This window comes from Lissotriton helveticus, chromosome 3_2 (genome assembly GCF_964261635.1).
Source record: "Lissotriton helveticus chromosome 3_2, aLisHel1.1, whole genome shotgun sequence".
Lineage (NCBI taxonomy): Eukaryota > Metazoa > Chordata > Amphibia > Caudata > Salamandridae > Lissotriton > Lissotriton helveticus.
The window spans coordinates 324625726-324644365 of NC_136062.1; the positions used below are offsets into that span (position 1 = coordinate 324625726).

At 48.0% G+C, this 18640-nt stretch overlaps 1 protein-coding gene across 1 annotated transcript in view; it reads right to left on the reverse strand.

Annotated features, from left to right (window-relative positions):
- LOC144826313 (sodium-coupled monocarboxylate transporter 2-like) overlaps window positions 1-15095 on the reverse strand; it is a 717317-nt gene extending 702222 nt beyond the window's left edge. Inside the window, exon 1 of the mRNA XM_078684656.1 lies at window positions 14584-15095. Within this exon, the coding sequence (XP_078540782.1) occupies window positions 14584-14940 (357 nt within the window). The 5' untranslated portion in view covers window positions 14941-15095. The remainder of the gene's footprint in view (window positions 1-14583) is intronic.
- Window positions 15096-18640: the final 3545 nt, after the last annotated feature.

Below are 18640 nucleotides of genomic sequence, written 5' to 3' on the forward strand. Positions count from 1 at the left end.
ATGAGGCCTGGAACCGGGCGCCGAGCCCTGTTGTTTCTTGTAGCCATGGCAGAACTCTTGGGCCTCCGCCGGAGAGTCGAAGATGCGAAATCTGCCGCCCACGTCCACTTTCAGCCGTGCCGGATAGAGCATGCCGTACTTCAAACCGAGATTGCGGAGGGCGGCCTTTACACTAGTGTACTTCCTACGGGCCTCCTGCACGATTAGTGTGTAGCCTGGAAAGAAGGACAGCCTGCTTCCCTGCCACTGTACCTCTCCCATCTCGCGTGCGGCGCGGAGTGCAGCATCACGGTCCCGAAAGATCATAATCCTGGCAATGATGGGGTGCTTGCCCAGTGCGTGGCCTGGGACCTAGAGACCTATGTGCCCGTTCGATGACAAAACCAGCCGTGAAGGTGTCTTTTCCGAACAGTTCGATGAGGAGGTGTTCCGCAAAGGTATCAAACCGGCCCGTGGCAGTCGTCTCCGCCACTCTGCTCAAGAAACCAACAGCGGACCCCACCGACCTCAAGAATTACCGCCCCATCTCGCTCCTCCCGTTTCCAGCCAAAGTCATCGAGAAGACCGTCAACAAGCAGATGGCCGCCTTCCTCGAGACGAACGGATCCCTCGACCCCTCACAGTCCGGCTTCAGAGCCAACCACAGCACCGAGACCGCCCTCATCGCCGCCACCGATGACATCCGAGCCCTGATGGACAACGGAGAAACAGCGGCCCTCATCCTCCTGGACCTCTCCGCGGCTTTCGACACGGTCTGCCACCGCACCCTAGTACGGCGCCTCAGCTACGTCGGAATCCAGGACAAGGCGCTGGAATGGATCATCTCCTTCCTCGACGGGAGAACACAGAGAGTCCGCCTACCACCGTACAAGTCAGAGGCCTCCGAAGTCATCTGCGGCGTCCCCCAAGGATCATCTCTGAGCCCCACCCTCTTCAACGTCTACATGAGCCCCCTCGCGGCCATCGTACGCAAACACAACCTCAACATAATCTCCTACGCCGACGACACCCAGCTGATCCTCTCCTTGACCAACGACCCCGCCGCCGCCAGAGCCAACCTGCACGAAGGGATGAAAGAGGTTGCCGAGTGGATGACGACCAGCCGCCTGAAACTGAACTCGGACAAGACGGAAGTCCTCATCCTGGGCTCCTCTCCTTCCGCCTGGGACGACTCCTGGTGGCCTCCCGCCCTGGGCACCGCACCCAAACCGACAGACCATGCACGCAACCTGGGCTTCACCCTGGACTCCTCCCTCTCCATGACCAGGCAAGTCAACAACGTCTCCTCGGCATGCTTCAACATCCTACGCATGCTACGGAAGATCTTCTGGTGGATCCCCACCAAGACCAGGAAGACCGTCACCCAGGCCCTCGTCACCAGCCGACTGGACTACGGCAACGCCCTCTACGCCGGCACCACCGCCAAGCTCCAGAAGAGACTCCAGCGGATCCAGAACGCCTCAGCCAGACTCATCCTCGACATCCCACGAACCAGCCACATCTCCGGACATCTGAGGGACCTTCACTGGCTCCCCGTCAACAAAAGAATCACCTTCCGCCTCCTCACCCACGCACACAAAGCCCTACACGACCAAGGCCCGAGCTACCTCAACAGCCGAGTCAACTTCTACGCTCCCAAACGCCACCTCCGATCAGCCAACCACGCCCTCGCCGCCGTCCCCCGCATCCGAAGAGCGACCACAGGAGGAAGGTCCTTCTCCTACCTGGCCGCCAAGACCTGGAACTCCCTCCCTCCCGACCTGCGCCTGACCCAAGACCACCTCTCCTTCAGGAAGAAGCTGAAGACCTGGCTGTTCGAGCAGTAGCGGCTTCCCCTTCCCCCCCCCCCCCAGCGCCTTGAGACCCTACGGGTATGTAGCGCGCTTTATAAATGTCATTGATTGATTGATTGATTGATGTGAATATTGTTCCTGTGGCTACGCGCTTCCAAGTCCTCATTCTTAATTGCCACATCCTTTAGAATTTTTTCGACACGTTCCAGACGTTTCAGTGTTTTGGCGGCCCCGTCCTCAGCATCGGAGATTCTGGACTCCGCCAAGTCGAGGCGGCGGTCATGTGCTTGCACCGTGGTGCCAATGTCTGACAGTTTTTTCTCTAGGGAATCGAAGCGAGTGTCCAGGGCCTTGAAGCCAGCGCGCATGTCTCCCATCATGGCGGCTACCATGGACGCTGCGTCGCCACCGCCCGTTGAGTCGGCAGCACCAGAGGCCGCACCAGGCAGGGGGTCCGTGGTGAGGAGGGGAGTTTTCTCGGAGCTGAGTTTTCTTTGGTTAGGATCTCTCTTCCCCATCTTCCAGGCTGTGTGGAAAAGCGCTGCAGCCGCAAATACGGCCAAGGAGGCGGACAGCCAGTCAGAAAGCAGGGGCCGATGCCCAACACGGCGGCCTTACCACGGAGCTACCAGGGGTGGACAGGCCATGCGATGGTGAACGCAAGAAGGCAGGACCCAGTCCCTGGGCGTGTGGTTCCAGAAACCAGCGGTCGGGAATAGCCGATTCCGTAACCTCAAAGTGGGGCCCCCCTTGAATGGGCGTCTCGTCACACTGCACGCAGCGAGGCAGGGAGCAACCCTCTCTCGGTGACCTCTACTGGAGGAAAGGGGAGATTCACGGTCTCTCAGCCGGCATGCGAAGGCGGGGCCACTGTGTGCAGCCGGAGAGCGCCGCCAGTTGTCCCGGCCGCCTCGTTCCCAGCCCCCACCGCCACCGGCTAAGCCCCACCGCGACCCTCCGATTACCAGCGCGGGCCCAAAATCGAGGGCCCGGCTCCGGCGCTGCACTAGGCCGAGGCCATCGCTTCGCACCGGGAGCCAGGCGCCCCAGAAACCGGAGCCGCGGAGGAAGGGAGACGCGCGCGTGAGCCCAGCGGGGGGAGAAGCGGGGGAGGGAAGCACCGCGGCCGGGGGCCGAGCCGCACTCACCCAGCGCACCAGCGCAGATGGGAAGATGGCGCCGAGGTCCGGAGGCCTCGAGTCCCCTCCGCCGATTACGCAGCCTAGGTTGCTCTCGCGGCACGGAAACTTCGCACAGCTACCTGGGGTGTCCTCAGCAGCCGGCTCCTTGCATCTGGGGGAGGCAGGGGTAGCGGATCACATCCCGCTCGCTGCCGCTGGGTGCCCGCATGGAGGAGCTCCACGGCAGAGCGGCCATTTCGTTCGCCGCCGTGGCCACGCCCCCGAGTACATTAAACTTAATTGTGTGTGCCAGCTAACTCAGAGGTCACTAGAAACTTTTTCGAATGAACAAGAAGGGATTAGTCTCTGACAACCGCATAAACATGTTATGTTATGTTATGTTAATTTTATTTATACAGCGCGCAGCTGCCCCAGCAAAGGGGCGTCCTGGCGCTTGAACAAGTACCAAACATAACACACACAAAAAAAAAGAGAACAGACAACTAAGCAGGAAACAGGAAAGTTTTAATTGCACGCCTAAAGGCGGCCAGATTGTTCAGAGCTCGGATATGCAACAGGAGAGAGTTCCATAAACCAGCGACAAGTACTCAGTAAGAGCGGCCACCCATTTAAAGCGGGGGCAGACCGTGAGTTGAAGGGTCTACGATCTCAAAGACCTTGAAGGCACATAAGGGATGAGTAAATTGGCCAGTGCCGGCGGCGAGGAGAGCTTCAAAATTTTAAAGGCCAGACAGAGCGCCTTAAACCTAATTCTCTGCCTTACCGGTAACCAGTGAAGGGCAGAGATAGTGCTAGAGGTCGAACAGTGCCTGGGAAGGCCAACAATGGCCCGCGCCGCAGCATTCTGTACCCTTTGCAGCCTAGATGCCTCAGCCTGGTTTACCCCCAACAACAGCGCGCTACCGTAATCCAGCCGAGACAGGATTGAGGCTTGGACCACGACCTGACGGGTGGGGGGATCAAAAAATTTGAGGATTGGCCTTATACCTCGCAGAATGCCATAGCAGGTGGCAGCAAACTTCTTCGTATGGCCCGTAAAAGTGAGAGCCGGATCCAACCATACTCCTAAGTTCTTTACTTCTGAAGTAGGAATGGGGGTGACGCCCAATTCTGACGGCCACCACTGATCTCCCCAAAGCTCCGCATGTTTCCCCAGAACCATGACTTCAGTTTTCTTGGCATTAAGTTGTAGACAATTGGTTTTTAGCCAATTTGCCACTGCCAAGAGTCCTGCACGGAATCTGGGGGCATCCACTTCTGGGTCTCCGCTGAGTGTCACCGCCAGCTGCGTATCGTCTGCATATGAGGTCATCGTCAGACCCCACCGTTTGACGATCGCAGCTAGCGGTTTCACATAGAGATTGAACAAAGTTGGACTTAATGAGGATCCCTGTGGGACCCCCAGGTTCAGTGGATGGAAAGTGGACTGGCATGGTGGTATAGCCACCTTAAAGAAACGATCAGTAAGGAACGAACGGAACCACTGAAGAGCAGAACCTGCTACTCCAGCTTCCTCTAGGCGCTGGATCAGGATACGGTGAGACACCGTATCAAATGCGGGGCTTAGGTCTAATAAAAGAAGCGCCGCCGTCCGCCCAGAGTCAAGCACCAGACGCAAATGCTCGATCATGTAGAGCAAGGCAGTCTCAGTGCTATGTCCCGGTCGAAAGCCATTCTGACTCGGATCTAGAATATGATTATGAGCTAGATGGTCAGTCAAGATGGAATTGACATGAGCCTCGGTGACTTTAGCCGTCCAGGGGAGAAGAGATATGGGGCGATAGTTCTCAGGCAGAAGCGGGTCTGCGTTTGCCTTCTTTAAGACAGGGGTGACTACCGCCCGCTTCCATGCGGAGGGGACCGATCCCGTAGACAACGACAGGTTGATCAGAGTGAGAATTGGAACCCGACACAGGGGGGAGAGCAGTTTAATTTGATCCGGCCTCAAAGGATCCAGAGGCGAGCCCGATTTAATCCTGAGACTTAGTTTGTCAAAGGCCTCCAGAGACAACACAGGGATGGAAGTCAGAGTCTCATAATCCAGGAGACTCGGGTCCGCTGGCTCAGAATCCGACAAAGACGGGTCAAATCCTCGGCAGATAACCTGCACTTTCTCCAAAAAAAGGAGGCAAGACTCTCACAATGAGAGTCAGCACAGATTTCTGCCGAAGTGGCTCTTTTATTCATTAGGTCTTTGAGGACCTTGAAAATTAATTTAGAAGGGTTAGTGCTAGTTTGGAATTCATGGGCATAGAAAGCGGCCCGCGTTCTGCAGATTGCCCTATGATAGGTCTTCAATTTGGCAAAATAAGAGGACTTCAAGTTGGAATCATAGGACTTCCTCCATTCCCTCTCAGCTTTCCGGCAGTGTTTTTTGAGCTCGGCAAGTGAGCCATTATACCACGGACTGGGGGCTTTAGAGAGACATTTGGACCAGCGCTTAGGTATAAGGGAATCAAGGGCATCCGAAATCCAATTGCAGAACAGGTCGTACCCTTGCTCCACATCCAAAAAAGGACTTAAAGGTTTCTGCTCCAATATCTTATAAAATTCCTCAAGCTTGAGCTTGTGCCAATGTCTTTTGAGGATCAGCCTATCCACCGGTTTGAATGGTACGATATCAATGGGGCAAAAGACTTCCACCAAAAGGTGGTCGGTCCAACCAACCGGGATCGGGTTGGATACCTTCATCCTCTCCAGAGTGGAGAAGAAGGGATCGAGGATGTGTCCCCCAGTGTGAGTAGGAAACGCAACAAGTTGAACGAGTTGCAGTGCTTCAAGATCTGCAAGCAAAGTGTCTATGGCTGTAGATGACACGCTATCAAAATGAATGTTAAGATCGCCGGTGATGTTGAAGTTCGCACAACTAGGTGCTAAGGAACTTACCATGTTCGCAAGGGCAGACTTGAAGGCTGTGTCATTGCCTGAGGGCGATAAATAAGAATGCCACTCAGCGTGAAATGATGACTGAAGGACACTTTAAAGAGAGCACTTTCACAGGCTGGCAATCCAAGGGCTTTCCATTCCGCTGGGAAGCATGATTTAACCGCCATGGCTATGCCACCTCCTCTTGTGGCACGATTCAATGTAAAGACCGTATATTCCTGAGGAAATGTAAGATTGAGAATAGCGGCGTCCGAATCCTGGAGCCAGGTTTCAGTAAGTAGAAGTAGGTCGGGGGAGTCCTTTTCAATGAGGTCATGTATATACTGGTGGTGTTTGACCAGTGACCTCACGTTCAAGTTCCAAATCCGAAGTACACGTTATTGCTCGTGACCGGATTACTCCCTTCCAAAGATCGAATCCTGACCGGTCTATCAAGAGACCACTCCCTGCAGTCACAAGTGAAAGGACCGGATAGGGGGTCTACAGGGTAGCATGGACCTGCAACGACCCCATTCCTAAAGGATAGAAGTTCATCCCGAGTATAGCAGAATGATGGTATAACAGGCATAATAATAGTAGACCTAACTTGCATCCAAAGTCCTACCGCGACTCGTGCTTCCTCGTCGCTGACGGGCGCAGACGGGCAGGACTCTGGCACGACTCCAGCAGCGCGACGGCGTCCCTACTGCGCGTCCCCCGCTGCGCGGGGAGGAGCGGCTTTAAGTAGGCGTCCCGCGCTGTTGTCAGAGCGCAAGAACGCTCAAAATGGCGCTCGCCGAAGTAGGATCCTTGTCCTGATCCAAAATGGCGCCCGCAAACCACCAGCCCCGGGAACCGGACCCGCCCAAATGGCGGTGAAACACCAAAATTATGTGCAGTAAGTGGGCTCCCGATTAAAAACAAGGTAGAAGGCTCCAAAGCAAGAAGAAAACAAATGGCAGAACAGGGTAGATTAAAAATAGGCGTGAGCGCAACAGCGGTCAGCGCAGCAGCGTGGCAGCGAGGTAGCTTGTTCAGGTTGTCAGAGAAACTAAGACAACTTTGTTTCCCTTAGAGTCGGAACAATATCTTCAGAGTCTTGGAAACAAAAGATAATTATTTCACTCAGTCAGTCGTGCATGCTTCGTTTCTACAGAGTTGCACAGAAAAAGAGAGACTGGCGTTTCAATAAAAAGGGTCTATTGAACAGTCTTCTTTCTCATACAAGAGATATCAACTGCTACAATCGCAAGAAAAACTGCACAGTATAATGAGTACCCCGTAAACAGTAATATAAAAATACATACATAAATAACACAGGCTAAAATACTCAACTGGTGCTTTTAAAATAATCCTACCCCACTGTACCTAACCTAAGTCTACTACAAGGGAAGAAGTAGGTGCTATTTTCCTTATAGTTTAGCTTTGTTTTGACAAGAATTGACAAAGGTTTCTCTAGGTTCTAATCAGCTCCATAACTAAGAATGAGAGAGGTTGGTATCTCTTTCCCAGGACTCGATTCTCTAACACCCCGCAAGGGGAGTCAGAAACACTGGAGCTGGATTCTCGGCGAGGAGGATGACAGCGACTGGCGAGCCACGTCGTGCAAGTAGGTAGCCGGCATATGAACGTCATGAATGAACCACTAAGGAATAGATGTTAATGCATAATAAATGAGTTCATGGAGAAATCAATATCCAGGCAAGGTGAAGTCCCTAAAGCAGAAGAGTCTGGTTTTACAAGAACTCGTTGTGACGTAGATAAACGGATGTAAGTAGGAATGCCTGTATTTTGGTAGCATGGACTATGCTATGGACTGGATTTCTATGCTTATATAAGGACAATATGAAATATACCTATATAAGGGCATGAATCGGGAAATTCATACGGAATCTAAATCGAAACACAACAAGGGATGAGGCGCAGGTGAAACCTGCGGGTGGAGGAGGGCCTCGAACACCAACACTGGAGAGTGCAGGGGCTCGGGGGAAGGCCTTACTTAATGGTGGAGCTGCGAGGGAGGAATAGGTATTTCACTGACAATGAGTCAGTGGTCTTGCTCGCCTGTCCCCGCAGCGGTCGCCATTAATTAGAGGTTGGGGAGGGCTGGACAGTTGGGAGGCAGGAGCGGGGAGGGGTGCTGGATTGGGCCAGCCTTATGGTCGTGCTGGGGGGAGGGGCCGCAGGGGCAGCATCGGCGGGGACAAATGGGCTGAAAGAGGCAAAAGGAAATAGGAAACAGAGAGAGAAAAGTGCAACAAGGAGAGTGAAAGGGGTAGATTGAGATGTGGGTAAAAAAAAGAGTAAAAACGGGGGAAAGACACAGAAGGGGGAGATTAAAAGTGAGAGAAAAAAACGAGTGAAAAGTGAGAGAAAAAGCGGAGCGAGAGAATGGAGACAGAGGTCCACTGGACAACCAGGGATGAGGCGCAGGTGAAACCTGCGGGTGGAGGAGGGCCTCAAAAACCAACACTCGAGAGTGAAGGGGCTCGGGGGAAGTCTTCACTTAATGGTGGAGCTGCGAGGGAGAGAGAGCAATTTCACTGACAATGAGTCAGTGATCTTGCTCGCCTGTCCCTGCAGCGGCCACCATTAAGTAGGGGTCGGGGAGAGCTGGACAGCTGGGAGGCGGGATTGGGGAAGGAAGATGGATTGGGCCGGTCACACTGGTCGTGCTGGGGGGGAGGGGCCGCGGGTCAGCAGTGGCAGGGAAAAGCGGGCTGAAAAAGGCAAAAGGAGAGAGAAAAGTGCAAATATGGCATCAAAAGGGCAAGAAAGAGTGGAGGAAAGACACAGAAGAGGAGTGAAAGGGGGAGATTGAGATCAGGTTAAGAAATGAGTGAAAATGGAGGAAAGACTCAAAAGGAGAGTGAAGGGGGAGCTTGAAATGAGGGGAAAATGACAGAAAATGGAGTAAAGACCCAGAAGGAGAGTGAAGGGGGAGATAAAAGTGAGGGGAAAAAACGAGTGAACAGGGAGAGAAAAAGCAGAACAAGAGAATGGAGACACTGGACCACCAGGGATGAGGTGCAGGTGAAACCTGCAGGTGGACCCAGGCCACTCCACAGCCCTCATCCTCCCTGACCTGTTAGCGGCCTTCGACACAGTCTCTCACCGCACACTAATCGCTAGACTACACAATGCCGGCATATAAGGAACTGCCCCGGAATGAACCTGCTCGTTCCTCACAGGAGAAGCCAGAGGATCAGGCTACCAACCTTCCTCTCCACCCCCATGGAAATCACCTGCGGAGTCCCACAGGGATCATCACTGAGCTCTACCCTCTTCAACATCTACATGGTACCCCTCGTAGCCATCGTCTGACAACACGGACTCAACATCGTGTCCTACGCCGCCAAAACCCAGCTCATTCTCTACCTCACCAGAGACGCCACCACCGCAAAACTCAACTACCAGAAAGGAATGCAATCTGGATGACCAACAGCTGCCTAAAACTCAACACGGATAAGACAGAAGTCCTCATCCTTGGTACCACCCCTTCAGCGTGGGACTGCACCTGGTCGCCCACTACCATAGGAAACCCCCTCAGCCCATCAGACCACATCAGAAACCTCGGCATCATACTCGACTCATCACTCACCATGAACCGACAGGTCAACTCAGTCACCTCCAGCTGCTACGACACCCTCTGCATCCTGTGCAAGATTTTCAAATGGATCCCGACCAAGTCAAGGAAGACAGTCACCCATGTACTCATCACCAGCAGACTGGACTATGGCAACACACTCTAAGCTGGCATCAACAAGTCCCTACTCTGCAAACTCCAGACCATACATACCACTGCTGCCAGACTTGTGCTCGTCATTCCTCGACACAATTACATCAGCCAACACCTGCAGAGACTCCACTGGCTCCCCGTGGAGAAGAGAGTCACCTTCAAGATCCTCTCCCATACCTACAAATGCCTACACAACAACGGACCCAAGTATCTCAACGACAGAATACATTTCCACGCACCAAAATGAAACCTACGATCATTCAACCTCACTCTGGCCAAAACCCCACACATCCACAGAGCCAGAGCAGGCGGGAGATCGTTCTCCCACATTGCAGGCAAGACCTGGAACGAGCTACCGGCAGACATCACACTCACCCCCTCCCTGAACACCTTCAGAAAGACCCTCAAGAACTGGCTCTTCTGCAGAACGGAGCTGCATAACCCAACCACCCCCCAGTGCCTTGAGATCCTCACGTGTAAGTAGCCCACTTATTAATTTCCTGATTGATTGATTTTAAACTGGCTTAAAAACCAGATGCACCACCAGAAGCAACATAATGCACTGGTTATCCCTATAGACAAAGCATTACACCACTGATGGACACTCTACAGCTGTTTTGTACCTATTCAGCTGCAATGCACAATTAAATCATAGATTATGATTCAGAATCTTCTATGGATTTAGCTTAACGCAGTTGGTATCAACAGATCCATGCTACATTCAATCAAAACACTTAACTCTAACGCTTGTTTGCAAGCTAAACTGTTGCTTTATATTCTGAATAAAGGTTCCCATTTACACAAATCAAAAGTTCTCCCAGCAAAATTATGAAATCATTTGATTAGCTATCTAGCTTAGGCTGAAGATCTTGTAGTTTGTTCACAAACTCCAATAGGCCTCTAGTGCCAGCCTATTGCACTGACTTAATTTAACCAGATTAATGTACTATCGGTCAATAATGTTAAAACAAACATTTTACCTTTCAGGAAATTCATTTGAAAACCTGGACAACAAATAGTGAAACAGTCAAAACTGCAAATACGTATGTATTTGCAGTTTTGACTGTTAGTCTATTTGTTTTGTTTCTCTTTGGATGCAAAATTATTTCGCAGCATATGAACAAATTAAAAGCAAAGGCCCCAGTAGTAACAAAAACTTGAAACAGTTTGCCCAAGTATATGGCTAACGTGCCATTAAACCTACCATCCTTCTCCTAAGTGCCAAACTTGTTCCAGTTTCATCTCATGCCTTAACAGTACGAAAAGAAATTAGACAAACTGGAAATACATTTTGTACAAAATGTCTGTTCAGGGTCGGACTGGACGGACCGGGAATCGGGCAATTCCCCAGGAGGATTTAAGGATGGGGCCAGTTTTCCAGTGGTGGTGGCCGGTTTTGTTACTGGGGGCTGGTTTTGCAGCGGAGGTGCAATATTACCTCCCAGTAACATAACTGCTTCACACTTGCTTCACCCCCTTTCACTCCTCCCCATCCTCAGGGGCTCGTCGGACAAAATTGCCAAGGCTGCTTTGGGTCCCCAATTCTGCCCTGGGTTGAATCATTATCCATCAGCAGCAAACCCGCATGCAATGATCCAACTTGACCTAAATCTTCCATCTATTAAGTCCCTTCACCTGTCTCAAAAAAATTTAGGGGCTTATTTATGAGCCCTTGTGTTACTTTTGAACCACCGGTGCATCACTTTTTGTGACGCACCTGCAGACTCAAAAAATGTGCCTTGTTGAGTCATATTTACAAAGTGACCCATCTCGGTTGATGCGTCATTTTGTAAACCCCTGCGACATATTATACCTCCTCAAGGTCTAATGTATGTAGGGTGGGCGTTCTGACGCAAGTAAGCCTCATAGAAGTGACGCAGTGAAATCTATAAGATTTCACGACGTCACTTCTAGGACGCAAATGCGTCAATATCTTACGCCTGCCTCATGGCAGGCATAAGACTGACGCAGGCACATTTCCCATGTGAAATGACCCACTGCTGGAGTTGCGTCACTTTTGTGACACACTCCAGCAATGCGTCATTTTTGCACCTGCAGATACGTCAGAAATACTGACGTATCTCTAACTCTTTGCGACATGATGCATCATATTGTAAATATAAAGCTTCCCTCATGTCATAAGGAGGGCGCAATGAAAAGTGACGCATCACTGTTTTCACGCAGCAATGCGTCCCTTTTCATAAATGAGTCCCGTATTATTCCTGCGAATGCGCCATATCCAATGAGGACTCACTGAGGGGTAGCAAGAGCTGGTGCAGAATCCTAGGGACTGTTTCGTTCTTGTGGAGAAGTGTGGCTCAATGGTTAGAGCGGCAGACCCTGATGCAGAGGTCTGGCCTGGGACCTGGGTTCAATCCCCGCCTCGGCGGGTCTCGGGCTCAATTTCCTCAGACATGATAATTCTCGTCTTGGTGCCTATTCTAACCATGGGTCCCACGCTGCTGCAACTCTGGGCAATAGCTTGCTTAATCTGCTTAATCTCCACAACGGCCCCAACAGCGCTGGGATGCCTGGCTTCACCTTGGGGGTGCCCAGGAGTGGGCATTTCACAGGGAAAAACCAGGAAGGGTTCCACAGCGGTATGCGTATAGCGCCAAGACACTCATGAGTATAAGTGCGCTTTACAAGTACGAATCATTTCATTTATTGCGCCATTGCTGCATTTAAAGAGCATACATTACCACTGGTTGAAGCTCTGCTGAAAATGTCAAAACTTCTTAGTAATATGTTCTCATAAAAGGACTGCTGAAGTCATCCGGAAGAGGATTCATTCAATGCATCTAGCTATAAAGACCCCTGATATCTCTTGGAATATTACCTGCAGCCTGGGCAATAATATATTGATTTCCACTTAAAAGCTACAACAAAGCATGTAATAGGTTTTTGTATTATATATTTCCTTGAAGCAGTTTGAAGGCCCTTGAAATATTATAACCTTTGGTCCTAAATGTAGGCTCTGTAATGACTCTAAAGAAACTTTAGAGCATATTTTATGTCTCTCTCCTGGCTTGGAGGATATGCGTAGGAAATAAAGCTACCATAGCATCAAGGGTGCCGTGAACCCCCGCTTTAGCGGCTTGAGAAGGGGTGGGTCTCTTTATGGGCCTTGTCTTTCTGCAGACAAAGGCTCATCATTAAAGCTAGAATGCAAGAGGAAGCGAGAAAAAATACAGCTGGGTAAATAGAACAGGAAATAAAGAAGGAATATTGGAAGAAAGGGTGAAAAGAAGGAGTATGGATGAATGAGCGGGTAGATGAGTGAGTCTATGGCTGAGCGAGTGGATGAAACGATGAGTGAATGATAGGTTGAGTGAAAAGTGAAAGGATCGCAACGTAAAGGGATGGGTCATAGGTGAATGGGCAGGTTAAAGGATGGCAGAGTAAATGGATGGATGAGTGAATGGATAGCTGGATAAACAGGTGAAAGGATGGGACAGTAAAGCGATGGATGGATAGTGGATGGACAGGTGAAAGGATGACAGAGTGGATGGACAGGAGTGAATTGTTAGGTGGCTAAACAGAAGAAAGAATGCCAGAGTAAAGGGAGGGATGGATAGGTGGATGAACAGATGAAAGTATGACAGAGTAAATGGAGGGATGGATGTGTGAGTGCATAGATGGCAGGCAGAGTGGGTGTGTGAATGATGTATGGATGGCAGGATGCATGAATGGCAGAGTAGTTGGATGGCAGAGAGGATGGATGGATGGCAGAGTTGACAAATGGATGGATGGCAGAATGCCAGAGTGAGTAGATAAATGGATAGATTGAAGGCAGAGTGGATTGATGCATGGCATAATGGAGAACTTGATAGGTGGATGGCAGAGTGGAAGGATTGAAGGATTAATGGCAGAGTAGATGGATGGCAGAGTGGATGCATTGCAGAGTAGATGGATATATGGAAGCATGGATTGACAGTGGATGCCTACATTACAGAGTGGATGGATTGACAGCAGAGTAGATGGGTGGTTGGATGGCAGAATGGATGGGTGAATTGATGGATGGATGGAAGGAAGGATGGATGGATGGATGGATGGAAAAGAGAGTTGATTTATGAATGGCATAGTGAATGAATCAATGGATGGCAGAGTTGATGGATGAGTGACAGAGTGGATCGAAGGCAGAGTGAATAGGTGGATGAATGGCAGAGTGAATGGGTAGATGGATGGCAAAGTGGATGGAAGGATGGCAGAGTGTATAAATAGATGAAAGGGTGGATAGCAGAGTCTAGGGATGGATGGATGATGGATGGATGGATGGATGGATGGATGGATGGATGGATAGCTGAGTAGGTGGATCACAAAGTGGTTGGACTGCAGAGTCGATGGATAAATGACAGATTGGATGGATGGACAGACGGACGGGCGGACAAACATATGGTAGGATGGATGATAGATGGAATGGGAAAAGATTGAGTAATGGATGAAAGAATGTAAATGTGAAATAGTGGATATCAGTAAGTGGATGGAAGGGTGAAAGAATGAATGGATAGATGTATTGATGGAAGAGACAAGGAAGATGTGGGAGGGTTGGGCTCACGTGCTGCGATTGCATGGTGCCATCAGCGCTTTAGTTCAAAGGGAGGACACATGTAATTTTTCTTTGTGCAAAATAATTACCTCATCGTCACAATGAAAGGGTTCATAGACATAGCCTATGAAAAACTGAAATCTGCAGATGGTCGCAGCCAGGGAACTAGCACTGTGATTACTTAGTTTTGTATAATGTACCTTCATATGCTCCTTAACAATTAACTTATTGGCCCCGTTTTCTAGCAGCTTATGATCGTTTTTGTTTGCTTATGTTTTTTTAGGATTTTAAAAAGCATATATATGGTACTAAAATGTAAGCTGTCCTACAAAAGTGCCGAATGAACGTTTTAAAACAGAATTTTTCTGGTAGCAAAATTCATATTAAATATTACATTCAAGCATCAATTTACATCTAGGGAAATATAGAACAGGCTATCACGCACAAATACCTTTCCACCATATCAATGTCGTAGGATATCTTTTATTTCCTTACCTCATATGTACTGGTAATTCCAGACCTGTAGAACACTGGTACAAAGAGTTCTGATGTAATTATGATGGCGAATGTGTACGGAAGGAAGAAAACAGCGTAACATGCTCCAAATCGATAAACGTCTGCAGGTGTCCCCAAAATCGTAACCGCGGACATTAAGCTGGCGGTCAGGGAAAGAGCCACTGGGCCACATGTCAGCTGCTTACCGGCCACTAAAAAATCACCAGCGGTTCTTTTCTTTCTCTCCTTGACAGCAAAAAATACTCCAATGCTGGCAGAACACACGAGAAGAGCGACGAAGATAACATAGTCCCAAACCACAAAGGTCCGTCTGGTCGGTGGTATGAAATTGGACATTTTGTTTGAGTAACTATGACCAATTCTATACTTTCTAAAACGCTGCAACAAACAAAGACTGAAAACTGCAAGGATAATTATTTATGAAAGAGCTTTAAAACTGGTATAGCTGTAAAATGAAATCCATAGAGATGTGCTCGTCGGTCAGCCGGCACATTCAGAGAAATACTGGGAGGTGTTCGGATTATATCAGCGTCAGGTGAGGTAACGTATTGACCCATAAATCATTATGCTCAGTTAAACATTAAGGCACTTCAATGTGACTGTAGATGTTGTAACAACTACTCATTTAAATAAAATAAGGGCAATTGCTGAGCATTATAAAGTTCCTGAAACTGAAAGCATTGCTCTAAGATTGCCAAGTCTTTGAAGTTACCAGTTTTTACAAAGGTTCTTTTTAAGCTACTCCTCATATTTCTGGCATTTGAATTTGGGATCATATCATTCTCTAAAGCTAATACATTTAACTTGGAATTTTTCCAAGTTGGAACATGAGTTGCAGAGTTGCCAACATTTGAAAAAAAAAAAACAGAGACGCTTTGCAATACTGGGCTGTGTCTGTTGCAGATAGCACGTTCTTGTTTACGTATCTGTATGTAATAAAGAGGAACAGTTACTGCAACAATATTACCTGGGACAGACTCCAACTTGCTGGGACAGTGCTTGAAAAAACGGGACAGTTGTCAGCTATGGAGTTGCAGAACGCACAGCTTGGGAACAAGAGAGACGCAGTTATTGCATGTTATTGCGGAGCTGTACCATCTGTAATTTATGCACAACCGAGCAAAGATTTTGAGTTAAATTTTACAATTTAGACAATCGCATTAAAGTAGCGAGTCGTAGATGCCCTTGGAACCTAAATAGACACATGTATTTTTATACATTGTGCAAAAAGTATACAACTTCTTATGAATTGATGTACACAAAGTGAAAGCAGGGGCCCTATTATACATTTCGGCAGTGCTCTAATGGCCGCCATTTTGGACAGTCGGGGCACAGCTGAAAGGTATTTTGACGCTCCAAATCATAAAAGGCAGCCAGGCCCGATACACAGCAGGAGTGCTAGTGCACCCAAACTCAAGCACGTCTGTGCCTGTCCGCGCCTGACCGGGGCCAGGAACTCTGCCTCGCCCATGCTATTGATTGGGCAGGATTTCGCAAAAAGAAGCCTGCTCGAGTGAATACCCCCATAATACGTACTAACAGTAAGTAGTAATACAAAACTAATGTGCACCTTACATAAAAACAAGGGAAATAGCTTTGCGCATGTATGCACTAATATGAAATAAAATATGAAAGAACTACAACCGTATTTACAGTATCCTTTAAAAGAAATGAAAAATAATGCATGACTGGCCCACATGTGTATTTCGTAGTTTGCATGTTGCATCTTCCTCGAAATAATAAATAATGCAGCTTTTGCTTAAAGCTTATGCTAGGAAACATTAATAGGGAATAGGTGGGTGGTAAACAGTGAAAAGTGCATTATAATATACTGAATGAATGTTCATGTTCCATTTTGCTATAGTGAGCTGGATAAAACACCATTTTCTCTCAACTTAGCCTGTCTAGTTTCGTGCAAATGTTTTACCTGATGTGGGACGGACATGTAGGTTTTAGGGTATAACTGGGGTGCCTTTAGGGGTGTGATTTAGACTTGCGGGGAGGAAGAGAAGAAGGGTGAAATTGTCGCTGTTCGTCAGTTTGACGAGAGGCCTAGCTGTTCCTGTGCCTGTCCTGCTCCTGGGTTCTGAAATCTTTGTTCCCTGATTCTATTTCATGGAACCCCCACCATCACCTAGCCCTAGGAGGTGGTTTTCCACAGACCTTTAGGTGTGTAATATTCTGAGTTGTTCCTGCAAAATTACTTGCAAATGTATTTTGTCTCTTTGTCTCTACACCTATCCACTCCATCATAGTTACGTTGACACGTATTATTTTAGATGAAACTATTGTCTCTTCATCTATCACCTCCATTAGATGTATTTTGTTTCGCATTTCATTTTGCTGAAACTTTTGCCTCCTAACCTATCCTCTCCTTCATGCACAATGTAATTGCTTGTATGATGAGTTTGTATCTATTGGAAGTTGCAGATGTTTTCTCTCCCTTTGGGAATTTCATTGTTTGCATTTGTGACCGTATGCAATGAGGTTTTAACCATTTAATTTGAGATAAAACTTTATTAACTTCACAGAGAGTCTGTGATTATTTAGCTGACTGAATAGTTAGTTAGATAGTATTATCATTACCATTAACTGTTCCACTAATTAGTTAATCGACCAAATAGAAGGAAAGTTGATGTATAAATTGGATAAGTATTTTATGATGACACACATTGATAATAGAAGGAAAAGAATTCAACGTATATAAATTGACCCCAGTGCATCAGGGATTTGGGTGAATGTGTATGGGCCATTGTTCTGTGATATTATCGAGTATTGATCCCTGAACCGTTATTGGCCTTGCACTGGATCAGTTTCTTGGTAGCAGGGGATAGTTTAAATATTGATTAGTTTGGTAATGATTATTGATTACATGTTCTTAACACGAAAAAGTTAGTGTCCTGTTCTATGTTGTCTAGAAGTACAGGTACAGAGATTCCAGAAGAACCCCGGGAACGGAATTTAGCCTGAGGTAGCCAGAAGAAGAGTGTGGTAGATAAATCTCACTGCAGAAGTACTATATCTGTTGTAATAATACCAAAGCTACGGAGGGCTGTAGGTGTTATACTAGGGGTACTTTGTATAGAAGTAGAGTGTATGAAATAGCGAAGGGTCCACTTTCAAAACTCTAGCCTTATCTCCAGGAGAGTCTCAAGACATCTTTTTACACCAAAAAGTCCCCTTTTGAAATTTTGGCCTTCTCCCTAGAAGAGTACCAGGTCCTCTCAGAGCTTGTAAGAGAAGTGAGATAATGCTGGTTGTTATTATTGCATGCAGTGTAAGAAAAATCTTTCTGGGGAAAAAGTGAAGAATTATCTCCATATTTAGTGGAGCAGACAAGGTAGCATTGTTTTGTGTTGTTACTAACTGAAATTTTGATTAAGAAAACTCAGAAAAATGTTGCCGTAATATTTTCTGAAAGGAGGGTCAGTAGAAGGAGTAATACTGACGTCAGAAAAAGCTGCGCTGGCATTGGTCAGGCAGCTGGCGTGTACTGAGCTTTGATTGGTTGGTTGGTGTGAGCCGTGATAACATTGGTCTAGATAGCAGGTACGTAGAGAGCTGTGATTGGACGGTTGGGTGGCGCTGGTATAGGAAGAGAGTTGATCAATAGAACAAGTAGAATTACAGAAAGGTTGGTTTGTTTGATTTTGCCGAGACACATTAGCGTAAGAAATCAGAAAGATTTAGTTGCTTAAGGAAATAAAGAATTTCTTTAATAAAGATAAACCAATTGTGACTAGAGAGGGAATTCCGATTCCACCTCCAAAAACGCCTGCCTACTATAGGATGTTGGAGCGAGAATATCATATGTGTATGTGGTTAGAGAATTGGATGGAAGATTCAGACTGTGAGATATTTGTGAATGGGTCATGTCTAAGAAAAAAGAAAGGTGAATTATGCACTGCCCATGCTGTTTGCACCATAGAGGGAGTTCTTGAAGAATCACCTCTGAAAGGGGTAAACTCCGCTAAAAGTTGCCGAATGGATTACTCTGATTAGAGCGTGCAAAGTTATGAAAAGCCTGAGGGTAACC